Source organism: Amphiprion ocellaris, chromosome 14, assembly GCF_022539595.1.
Source record: "Amphiprion ocellaris isolate individual 3 ecotype Okinawa chromosome 14, ASM2253959v1, whole genome shotgun sequence".
Classification (NCBI taxonomy): Eukaryota; Metazoa; Chordata; class Actinopteri; family Pomacentridae; genus Amphiprion; species Amphiprion ocellaris.
Genome location: NC_072779.1, coordinates 20,283,222 through 20,295,869, shown reverse-complemented (window position 1 = coordinate 20,295,869; position 12,648 = coordinate 20,283,222). Strand labels below are relative to the sequence as shown.

General features: G+C 40.7%; 1 protein-coding gene across 3 annotated transcripts in view; it reads left to right on the top strand.

The window, feature by feature from the left end:
• The window catches only part of dscama (Down syndrome cell adhesion molecule a), a 100,913-nt gene that overhangs the window by 82,912 nt on the left and 5,353 nt on the right, over positions 1-12,648 (top strand). For 2 of the 3 annotated variants that reach the window (XM_055017271.1, XM_023292785.3), the window contains exons 16-30: positions 320-390; positions 1,972-2,215; positions 2,510-2,656; positions 5,089-5,244; positions 5,671-5,804; positions 7,589-7,742; positions 8,344-8,461; positions 8,584-8,747; positions 8,895-8,993; positions 9,090-9,278; positions 10,547-10,837; positions 11,715-11,891; positions 11,996-12,026; positions 12,154-12,269; positions 12,387-12,545. In XM_055017271.1, the coding sequence (XP_054873246.1) occupies positions 320-390; positions 1,972-2,215; positions 2,510-2,656; positions 5,089-5,244; positions 5,671-5,804; positions 7,589-7,742; positions 8,344-8,461; positions 8,584-8,747; positions 8,895-8,993; positions 9,090-9,278; positions 10,547-10,837; positions 11,715-11,891; positions 11,996-12,026; positions 12,154-12,269; positions 12,387-12,545 (2,250 nt within the window). The remainder of the gene's footprint in view (positions 1-319; positions 391-1,971; positions 2,216-2,509; positions 2,657-5,088; positions 5,245-5,670; positions 5,805-7,588; positions 7,743-8,343; positions 8,462-8,583; positions 8,748-8,894; positions 8,994-9,089; positions 9,279-10,546; positions 10,838-11,714; positions 11,892-11,995; positions 12,027-12,153; positions 12,270-12,386; positions 12,546-12,648) is intronic. The other variant, XM_023292786.3, reaches the window with a different exon arrangement.

Genomic DNA, 12,648 nt, shown 5'->3' with positions numbered 1-12,648 from the left:
CCAGTGACATCAGCTCATTGGCTCTGTTGCATTATTGAACACACGCTGACCCCGCGCTAAAAGCAGAACTTTTCAATTAGCAGCCTCAGTAGTAAATGTCACACTATGGTCAATAGACTGAGGCTGGACCCCTTTTGCAAATTACCCCCCCATGCTTTCATCTCCCCCCTCTGCCAACCCCTGCAGAGTCTTTCTCCTCACCCTCAGCAGCCACCTCTAAACACAACCATCACATTTGTCCACAGGCTTTCCTATTCTAATCTGTAAGACAGTTGTTTCATGTGAACAGTTTTGTGAAATGTTGATGATCTGATCTCAGCTCCTGATGGACCACCTCAGGAGGTGCAGCTGGAAGCCCTCTCCTCTCAGAGCATCCGAGTCACATGGAGGGTAAGTTAATCAGACCCTGTTTGTGTCCATGAAGTTATGCTGTTCAGTAGCTCTGTTTGGGTAGATACAATTAAAGCTGTCAGAGCTTTGGTTTGTGGCTGTCAGTTTAGTTTGTCTGCTCTGTTCTCTCCTCGACATCGATGCATCTTTCAAACAAACATTTAACCTGCTGCTACTCCTGTGGAGCCGCTCAGTAGTGAAGTTGTACTGGTCACCTCTCAGGTGTTACTTTATGAATGTGAAGCAGGATTTTGCAGGGAAACGGCATGATTTCTCAGTTTACTGTCTCTGAATAAATGAGTGTTAAAAGAACCATGTACATGTTTGTAGACACATTTGCAGCCAGTATTAGTCTTCTCCTCTCTTGTCTGATAGTATAACTATAACTGTTGTGGTATCATAGACTTTCCAAGATGTGTGCATTCATTTTGTTCATGTTTAAACCTTTGTCTTTCGGAGTTGTTCAAGTTATGTACAGATCCAGCAAGTCATTTCACACAGGGAACCAAACTGCATTTTAACATTATGTATACCTCAGAGAGTTCACATTATCTCTCAGCAGTGTATCTGAAAATAAGGATTGTGGTGGCCACATTATGTAGTGCCTTATTTTAGTTGCCAGTTTTGCTATTTTCAATGTTACTGAGGAAGACAAGCAGTTTGGGAGATTCAAATGTTATTCACATGGTGCATTAGAAAATTGAAGATGCATGCTGCAGTACCGAGGTGATGCCATGCACCTTTGCACACCCCTGTGTCCTGGCCATGTTGATCAATCTGATTACATGCACTTTTGGGGTGTTTTTTGGTGTGTAGAACGCTTCATGTGTGTGTATGGGGACTTTGAAGGTCTTGTGGGAACAAGAATCAGGGAGAGAGCCCAAATGACATCATTTTCCTGCAAATGCTGCTGACAAATTATTGATTGATTTTTGATTTGATTTTGATTTTGGAAAGTTTTTTGAACATTTCAACATAAAAAGAAAACAACAACAAAAGACAATGAATAACTTGCTCAGAAAGGAGTGGGAAAAAGTTGAAGCTTATCAAATCCCAGCCCTTCTCCTTACACAAATGATTGTAAATCTATTCTTCCTGCTTCTTCAAAATACTACCACTTATCAGCAATAATATTATTAATAATAATAATAATAATAATAATAATAATAACAATAATAACAATAGTGAACATGATTTATAATAAGTATACACCAGTATGTCCATTTACATTTATACAAATGGACAAAGACAAAAGGAACTAACAATAGCAAAACACAACAGAAGGAAAAGAAAAGACCCAACTAATAAATGAATAAAGAAAACAAATAGTTAATGATATAAATAATTATTAACAGTAATCTGTACACACCCAGTGACTGTCACACCCCCCTTCATCCCTGTATTCTGTGAAAACATTATCTTTGTATTTTGTTTTAAACTGCTTCATTCATTCATAGATGTCATCTGTGGCATTCCCTCCGACATCAGGTGTTTAGTAGATACAAGCAACAAATGAAAAAAAAAATTATCATCTCCGTATTCAATCACTGTCTCAAAAAGCTTGTGTCATTCCTCTGCCAGGCACCCAAAAAGCACCTCCAGAATGGGGCCATCAGAGGCTACCAGGTGGGCTACAGGGAGTACAGCTCTGGTGGGAACTACCAGTTCAGTGTGATCAGCGTGGAGACCACGGGGGATAATGCAGAAAGCCTGGTGCTCGACAACCTGAAGAAGTTCACCCAGTACGGAGTTGTGGTGCAGGCCAGCAACAGTGCAGGGACAGGGCCATCTTCCACAGAAGTGGCTGCTACAACGCTGGAGGATGGTAAGAAAACACAGATGAGGCTTAAATATGTTTTTAAGCTTAGTAAAGTTGTTGTGATGAGCTAAAAATTAAATTATTCTAAAGAAGTATAACCGTATTACTTGATCTATTTGGATTTTCCCCAATACAAACATTTTCAGTGAGACAGACAGCATGGTTTAAGGTTCAGAGACATTTGTGAGGATATATCACAACCTAGAGGAGATCAGGGGGTACTGCCATTTATTGTCTTTGCTGAAGTGTTCTCTGAGAGTCGACTGTTCTCATAGCTTGCCTTGTGGTTCTTCCCCTTAGTGCCCAGTCGTCCTCCAGAGAACGTTCAGGCCACAGCCACATCTCCAGAGGTCATCTCTCTGTCCTGGCTGACCCCTCCCAAAGACGCTTTAAATGGCAACTTGCTGGGCTTCAGAGTCATCTACTGGGCCAACCTGCCTGATGGAGGTACACAAACCTTAGTTCACATTAGTACACATTTTAGAAAAGCAGATAAACACATGAATTTGCACTTTTTCAAGCATAATTACAAGCTGGTTGATTGCATTTTTGACAGAATTTTAAATAAATACACTTAATGAACTGACTCCATCATTGCAGGTCATCATTCTGCCCACAAAGATCTGCACACTGTTCCAATAAACTTTTGTAGATTTGATCAAGCTGCACAATGTTTCGATCTTCATCAGGCATTGAAACTTTTTACATCACAAACACATCCAACACCCAGGTGGTTGTGATGTGCATGATTAAGAGTCGGCTGTCTGACTGGATACTGTCTTATCAGTCCATAAAGGGGGTCACCTTGCACATGCATAGGGTCAAATCAGAAAACATATAATAAGAAATACAGTCTAGACATTATTAATGTGGTAAATGACTATTCTAGCTGGAAACAGCTGATTTTTAATGGAATATCTCCATAGAGGTACAGAGGAACATTTCCAGCAACCATCAATCCTGTGTTCTAATGCTACATTGTGTTAGCTAATGGTGTTGAAAGGCTAATTGATGATTAGAAAACCCTTGTGCAATTATGTTAGCACATGAATAAAAGTGTGAGTTTTCATGGAAAACATGAAATTACCTGGGTGACCCCAAACTTTTGAACGGTAGTGTATATTAATGTATTACTCACCTAAAATGGTTTTAAGTCAATGGAGTTTCCTAACCATCAGTACAATGATTATTTTATTAGATTCAGTGAACTGCTGCAGATCACCACACAGTGGACAGAGTGGACGAGACAAAACGATTCATCTTGTATCCATATAAATATGTAAACTGCCTTAAATCAAATGCTTTAAATGAGTACGTTTTCATTTACACTGTAGTTACCCGGGCAGATTTTGAGCATCTGTGTAGCCTCCACTATTGGCCAACAGTCTGCATAATCCTGTGAAAGTCAGACAGCATGGCATTGCGTTGTCACATGCCGGGTTTGTGTCAGCGGGATTGGTTGTGACAGCGTGATTACCTTTGCCCTCTGCACTGTCACATCATGTTGGCCTGTCTATTGAACGTGAATGTTCGGGACCTGACAGCCTGGGCTAGTTTGCATGGTAACAGTGTGTGGATGAGTGGGTGAATGAAAGTTACATTTAACTGTTATGATTTACAAATGGTTTGGCGTATGTTTTATATAAATATAACACACAGACTGACACTTAAAATAGACTGTGTTCCTATGCAACAAAGCAGTTTATCTTTCATACTACACTATCCCAGACAAGTGCAGCCCATCAGTGTAAGAGAATATAATCTTACTTACCAGCAGAGGGAGACACAAACCCTGTCTAACAGCATTGTTGCAGGCTGAATCAGTAGCTCAGTGTAGTTTGAATCAGTTGACTTGGTTTTGCATGCGTTTGTGTGGCTACTCAGACAGTAACAGTTAAGGTCTTATTGCGGTTACACTAACCGAAGCCATTATGCTATTTGCATTCAGATAAGTCATTTAAATTTGAGTAAGGAAAGGCCATACTTTTTAATGATCAGTTAATCCGCCAGCTCTTTTCTTGAAGTACCCAAATTTGAGATATTTAAATGTTCAAATGTGTCCAGCTTGTTTTGTCTGACCGGTGGTATGAAAGGCAAAAACTGTTTGATTTACCAGCCATATGCAACAAAGAACTACAGAAAACCATCACAGCTTCTACAAATGTTTGTCCTTGATACATACATATGTCTGAAACAATTAATCAATTAACAAAATCAAGTTCCAGAAAATATGTAGTTGAATTAAGTTGCCGAAATCAACAAACCTTGACTAAAAATCACCACAGATTTTTCTCTTTCAAGATGGCATGGGCTATTCTGCTAGATACAAATGGCATTTTAGATTTTACAATGTTGTTTTTTGTTTGTTTTTTTAATGGACATCAAGGCACTGGATGATGTGTAAAGTGTATTTTAAAATGTATTTCATGCATTTATGCAGCTGATCTTGTGATGTAGATATCTGGGGAGCGAAAGCATGGAGAAGATAAACTTGTGAAGAAGGGATACAGAGAGGAGTGACACAATGAGGCATCCATAATTCAGAACCTAACAGCTGAGAGCAGCAGGTTGCCAGTCAAGGCCTGCCACCACAGCAGACCTTGGATGCAGGATTGTTTAAGCTTTGTGATTGAATATGAAATCATATCCAGGGCTGTGCTATGACACCCTTAGACCTGACATTTACGCTTTTATTTGTGATCTCCTGTGTAATATATTACTCACATGTTTTGACCAGTGGCAGCCCTGCCATATCGCTGGATTATTTACAATAGAGAACTGGCAATATATGAGGCTTTTGACCTGAGGGGACATTTTGAAATTGGACTTTATTCACTCACTTTCTCCTCTTCCGTCTTCTCCTGTGTTCTGTCCGTCAGAGCTCGGAGAGATCAGAAACGTGACAACCTCTAAGCCCTCTCTGGAGCTGGATGGACTGGAGAAATACACCAACTACAGCATCCAGGTGCTGGCCTTCACTAGAGCTGGCGATGGAGTTCGCAGTGAACAGATTTACACCCGAACCAAGGAGGACGGTAGGAAGATTAAGTCACCTCTCCAAATAAAAAGACACAAGGACAGCTGTCAGATTGCACTTATCAATGCGAGCTTCTGTCACACAAGTTGTTTTGTAGCTATGCACAGGTTTCTGCTGAAGTGTAAGTTTGACTCACTGCTGTCGGTCTTCAAGCAATTATAGTATCTCTCCTCTTTACAGCAAATGTCATTTTTCTAAAGCCTTAATATTATACTGTGCTGAAAATGAGGCAGGATCATAAATATGCTTATTAAGAGGAGAGCTGTAACTCTTGCATGTAGCAGGAAGGCTTGTAGAATATGTCATTTGGCCATCTGTTATCTTGCTGTAAAATCAGTGTGAAAAGAGGCATAAAAAAATCTTCTGAGAAATAATATTAGCTTAATATGTGAAATATATCAACTGGATTATCTTGTGCTTTCAGTTCCTGGTCCTCCAGCGGGTGTGAAGGCAGCAGCTGCATCCAATTCAGTGGTGTTTGTATCCTGGCTTCCTCCTCTCAAAGTGAACGGCATCATCAGGAAATACACTGTTTTCTGCTCCAACCCACACCCCACGGTAAAAAAAGCAAAGAATATAATAACACCAAACGTTCAGTATTTTGCCACAATTAAAGCTCCTGTTTTGAATGTACGAAGAGCTAAGAATCAGGGCTGCTATCATTGTTTTTGTTCTAACCTTTTCACTACAGTTTAAACAGAATAAAATCAAAGGGCAATAATCAGTGAACAGTAGTTTTTTTTAATCAAACTTAACACAGTCATAATCTATATTGTTTTATATCAACAGTGATTAAACATGCGGTGTAAAATGAGTTGCACATCGTGACAAACCAAAAAAGAAAAGCACTCAGAGAGCGCAGTACTCCGCCAAGGCTGCTCAATTGTTGTATCATTTCCGATGGATGGAATCTTTAAGAAAAAATTACCTTGCACTGGCCACAGGCATGTGTAATACATGTGTACATTATTTATGGATACCAAATCACATGACCTTAAATATGTAGCAGGCAGTGGGACTTGATTGGACTCGGAAACACCTCAACAATTTAATCAATTGTTCCTTGTATCATTTCTGACACATAAGTCCCGATAAGTCCGCAGCGATGGATTTGTAGTGGGATCGCAATCATGTGATCATCAGCAGGCAGCTGACGAAGTGTTCACTTGTTGTCATAGTTACAGTGACGCCATCCCGCTATCTAGTAATGATACAGACATCTTTGGCAAATCCGTGGATCCAGACTGTAAGCCACATCACTGCCAAAATCTAATCAGGTGGTTCTTGTGTCATTTCTGACCTTCTCTGAAAATTTTATCCAAATAGTTAGTCCGGTTTTGAGTAATGTTGCTAACAGACAGACAGACAGACAGTATGGCGATCGTCACACAACTCTGCCGCGTTCTGTGTCAGAGTAACTATGAATTTGTATTTCCCCTCAGCTCTACAGCACTTTGTAGTGTCGCTTAGGGTTGTGTTTTGGTCTTTCAGTCTTGCACACTACGGAGCTGATTCCCTCTGAAAACTCTCATACCTTCTATACCCTTCATACTTTAAACAGCACCAGAATGGTGCGTGTGGGATTCATTTAAATTAACTCTTTAAGCAAGCACTTTCTAGGCATGTTTTGCCCACTGTGGACTTATATTTTAGTGTAATTTACAGTTCTGTACATCTATCGAAACAGCATGGCCATGACTAGAAGTAGAGAGGACTTAAAATGCGTTCTGTGCAGTATTACTAAGTTAATGCCATAATTCATTAAAGAAAATAAATAATTTAATTTCTTTGATTATTAGTTTTATCAAAATTGAAAACAACTGGAATGAACGTGTGCAACAGTTCACAGGTGCTGCCAATACTAGAAAAAGATAACTCTACATACTAGAGATATTTTTTTACTCACATTATTATCATTCCTGCAAACTAGACACTTTTCACACTCTGCACATCAACTTTAGACCATGCTGAGTGTATCTTCGACTTGCTGAAAACTTGCTCCTGTGTCCCATTTTTGAGCTATGCTGTATTTATTGTGCTGATGAAGTATGCTTTTTTCCTCAGTCTCTCTCATTACTTTGCATACATGTATCCTCTCTACTCTGTGTAAGAACAACCTGCAGTTTACCTGAGACGTCCCTGAATTTTTAGCATGTGATTTGTTGGTATCGTCTGAGCCACTAATGGCTTCTCAGTTGTGGGTTATTGAGCTAATCATGGAATTTGTTCTCACAAATTAAAACATAGAATATCACTACAGACATCGTTAACATTAAATCAAGATGGAAAATATGTTGGTTTGATCTGCAGTAAGATAGTCATGAATATGTTTCCTCCTCCAGGTGAGCAGTGAGTTTGAGGCAGCCCCAGATGTGTTTTTCTACCGCATCCCCAACCTGAGCAGGAACCGGCAGTACAGTATCTGGGTGGTGGCTGTCACAGCTGCAGGTCGTGGAAATGCCAGTGAGATTATCACTGTCAAACCCATGGCTGAGGGTAGGTGGAGCTGCTTTGTGGTACAATCGTTACTATGGTATTGCCCACGAATCAGAGTATGATTTCAAGGTGTTACCAGGATGTCAAATCTCAGGATGCTGCAAGTTAAATTCAAGCAGGATCTCTTGTTGGCAACCTATGTGGATGAGTAAAGCATAGCTCATTCCCAGTATCTCCACATAGAAGGATAAGCATGAGAGCCTTAGTTGAATGCAAATAACCCAGCATTTGGCCCTGTCAACACCGCACATGCTTGGTGAGTGCTGATAAGCTGATTGCATATACTGATAAACCCCATGATGTCTGAAGTCAGGACCCACAGCTCCTATCAGGACATTCGCATCCCAGCTGAGGTCCAAATGATGGATGTCCTCTCCTTCCCCTTCCACTGTTCAGATACAGAGAAACACCATCACATCGTGGCCTCTGAGCCTGTAGCTCTGACTCAGTGAACTGAAGGGTTAGAGAGTAGACAAAATGAAAAACGAGTGATGAGGGATTTATGTTAATTAGATAGTGCTAAGCTAAGAAAAAACAGAATCAGATTTATTTAAATATTTCCTTTGTGGGTTGATGATGAAGCATGTCCCTACTTTTGCAGCTCCAGCTCGGATCCTGACCTTCAACCGCACAGTAACAACCCCCTGGATGAGGGACATTGTGCTGCCATGTAAGGCAGTGGGTGATCCCTCCCCAACCATCAAATGGCTAAAAGAAATGTGAGTAAAGTACAAAAACACAATAGATATTGTAGTAGATAAATACATGCGAATATCGTCTTGTCAAAGTATTGTGTGATGCTCAAAACAAAAAGCTAACTGCTAGCATGTCTGTGTTTCAGCAATGGAACCCCAGCACCTGTTGTGATTGACAGCCGACGCAGTGTCCACGGTAACGGAAGCCTTGTTATTCGTACAGTAAAAGCAGAGGATTCTGGGAACTACACTTGCGTGGCTAGTAACAGCTTTGGGTCAGACAAGATCGTCCTCAACCTGCAAGTTCAAGGTAGGAATTACAGTGTGGGCAAAAGAACCAATAAATGACATGTCTGTACCAACTGATGCATGACACAAATAATGTTCTCAGTTCTAGGGTTTTTATCTGAAATTAATCCGTGTTGTTTGAGTCATTTGTTTGTTTTCTTTCCTGCAGTTCCACCTGACCAGCCTCGCCTCACAGTGACCAAGACAACCACCACCTCAATCACCCTCTCCTGGATCCCAGGAGACAACGGAGGCAGCTCCATAAGAGGTCAGACAAACTCCACCACGTCATTTCTCCATGTTTTTTAAAATGATCTCAATATGATTGGTTGATTCACATTCATATCCCTACCTGTGCCGCCAGGCTACATTCTGCAGTACTCTGAGGATAACAGTGAGCAGTGGGGTAATTTTGCCATCAGTCCCAGTGAGCGTTCTTATCGGCTAGAGAACCTTAAGTGTGGAACCTGGTACAAGTTCACCCTTACTGCCCAGAATGCAGTGGGTCCCGGACGCATCAGTGAAATCATTGAAGCAAAGACTCATGGAAAAGGTATGAACAAACAAGCTTTATAGTTTACATAATGTGCATTATTATTTTTAACAGAAGTTACTGCATTGTCAAAAAATACAATTTTTCTCAGTGGCACATTCAAATGTCAGCAATGCACATTGATTGTTTGAAAAAGGTTTTATATTATGAGTAATGTATGTAAACTTTCACAATATGGAATTTGATAGCAGTGATGAACGCTTTGCAGAAAAAGTGTTTATTTTAAATGGATGTTGAAATAAAGTCTATTTTCTTCTTGGAAAAAAATGCTGTTAAAAATACTTATAATTGTGCCTCTATTGTCAACATAATAAGATTATTTTTTCCTCACCTGATGAAACAGATTATTATTTAGTTAACATCAAACATGCAGTGCAGTTTGAGGTTCTCTAAACAAAGTGTTAAAACAAGAAAAGCACTCAGAGAGCGCAGCACTCCACCAAGGCTGCTCAGTCGTATCATTTCCGACAGAGTAGTCCTGATAAGTTCACAGCAGTGGATTTGAAGTAGGATCACAATCATGTGATCGTCACCAGGCAGCTGACGTAGCGTTCACTTGTTGTAGTTACAGTGACACAGTGCCGCTATCTCGCAATAAAACAGAAATCTTTAACAAATCAGTGGATCCAGACTAGAAGCCGCATCACTGCCAAAATCTGATCACTTGGTCCTTGTGTCATTTCTGATCTTCCCTGAAAATTTCATCCAAATCCGTGTTTTTGAGTAATGTTGCTAACAGACAGGCAGACAAACAGACGGACAAACGTACGCCAATCTTCACATAGCTTTGGCAGAGTAAAAAGTTACGTTCCATACGCAATCACTAATGAGTGGCATTTTATTAGTTTTTAGTACTAGTATTTTCAGGAAACATTAAGCAAGTGTCTGGAAGATCTTATACATTTTCCATAAATGTGTAAAGAATACATCATTATTTTACAAGAAATCGCTCAACTAATTTTATTAATTTCACCCTTGATAGTTAAAAAACGTTATTTTATTGTGCAGCTCTATGGAGCAACCTTCCTTTAAACCTAAAACTACTCACATCAGCACGTTTGAAGCATCCTTGGAAAGATAATTCTCAGTCATTTACAAGCTAATTTATATAATGAAGTGAGTGCAGACCACATGCCATGGAATATACAGTATGCAATTATTATTGTATTTGTTTTGTATTGGCTTGTTGTGTTTTAATACTGCTTATGACTTTGTCTGAATGCTTAAATCATCAAATAAATTCTTTCCTTCTCACTATCCAAACACAGAACCTCAGTATTCTAAAGAACAGGAGCTCTTCACGAGCATCAATGCCACTCGAGTCAAGCTCAATCTGAACGGCTGGAATAATGGTGGCTGCCCAATCACCTCATTCACGCTGGAGTATCGGCCCGTAGACTCGCCCACGTGGACGACAGCACAGCGCACCTCCCTCACTAAGAGCTACATCCTGTACGACCTACAGGAGGCCACTTGGTATGAGCTGCAGATGAAAGTCTACAACAGCGCCGGCTATGCTGAGAAGAGAGTCAAGTTTGCAACGCTCAGCTATGACGGCAGTGAGTTCACACAGTACCAGGAGACAACATGTTTCCCGCTCTTTCTTTCCAGGGAGCAGAGTCACTGAAATATCTGTCTCTGGCAGTGTACAGTACTTGTATGATTCACCGGTTCCTTCAGCAGTAGTGTAATATAAATGCTGACACTTTGACTGCTCAACGAGTAGGGAATCTGTAATAAAAGACCTAACTTCACTAACTATAAGATACAGAGTCTGGCTAACAGGAGTAGTTTCAGGCAAAAAGAAATAATTCTCATTTTCTGTTAATAACAGTGCATGTGGCTCACAGAGATTGAAGCTTCTTTGATGAACTGGGTAATAAGAAGCACATTTCATTCCAAATCCTTCGTCTGCCGTTAGTTATTTTTGGTGGTGCTGTTTACGACACCTGCTTCACAAACCCACCAAATGCCAACACAGGAGAAATGTTTTCATGATGTCCTTTGGGATAAAGGATGCTAGCACTGCCAGCTCATATTACACTTTGGGGGCTTGGTGGTATTCTGCCACAACCACTTCTGAAGACCGACCACTTTATTTCCTCCTTCATATACGTCCTGCAGCTGTTTAATAGACAATCAGGCTGAGCATTTAGTTGTGAAGGATGAGTAAATTCACATTGAAGTAGAGCTCAGCAAAAAAAGAACCAAATATTACTGCCATTTTAGCAAAATGTCAAGAGCTAATCCTGACCGCAGCTTGGAAGAAACTATTAAACTCTTAAACTTTTTGTGACTTTTACACAAGATGACAACTGTCAGTCAGTAGCCATCATTCAAGAAGAGAAATCAAAGGTTTTGTGCCATTATGTCTTAAAGCCAGGGTAGGTTCTGCATTAATATCTGTTATAACACTGTCACATGACCTCTTCACAGGTACCATCGCACCTTTGGTGAAGGCACCCAACGTGAGTGAGGACAACTCTGGTGGCGGCGAAGGCCTGAAGATGATGGTGACCATTTCCTGCGTGTTGGTTGGCATTGTTGTGATCTTCATCGGGCTGCTGGTGCTGAGGAGGAGGAGGAGGGAGCAGAGGCTCAAAAGGCTCCGAGGTGAGATGAGACAGGATGCAGAGTCAGGCTGGTTTCTCACATGTGAATCTATGCTCGCTTCTGTTCTCACAAATAAAATCATGATTTCGCTGTTTGTTTTCCAGACGCAAAAAGCTTAGCTGAGATGCTCATGAGGTAAGTTTTCAAAATCTTTTCTAAGCCTTTATCAATTATCTCCGTAAGCACACAGTACACTGTGAGCAACATTAATCATGATGAGACTTTCTGACAATTAAGTTCTCTTTTGTTTTCTGTTTTTCAGTAAAAACACACGTCCAGCAGAGCCAATTAACAAACAGCAACAGACACTCCGCATGCACATCGACATCCCCAGAGCTCAGCTTCTCATTGAGGAGAGAGACACCATGGAGACTGTTGGTAAGCACACCACGAGCGTTGTACTGCTGCTGTACACCGTAGGATGCTGCTCATAAAGTAAATGAACATAAATGCTGGCGCTCCGGTGCTGATCTTGTTTTTGTCGTTCTCCCACAGACGACAGGTCTACTGTGTTACTGACTGACAATGACTTTGGTGAGACACAGAAACAGAAGTCATCCACAGTCACTCACACGGTCCACTACCAGTCTCTCTCCCAGGCCACCGGTCCACTGGTAGATGTGTCTGATGCCAGACCAGGAACCAGTAAGTCCAGTACGGACTCTTTTTTTAACTTCATAATACATTAAATGTCTACATGTGGTTTTGTTGTCTCAGCAGTTTGTCATTTTGTTATTTTATATTCTTCCCTCACCAA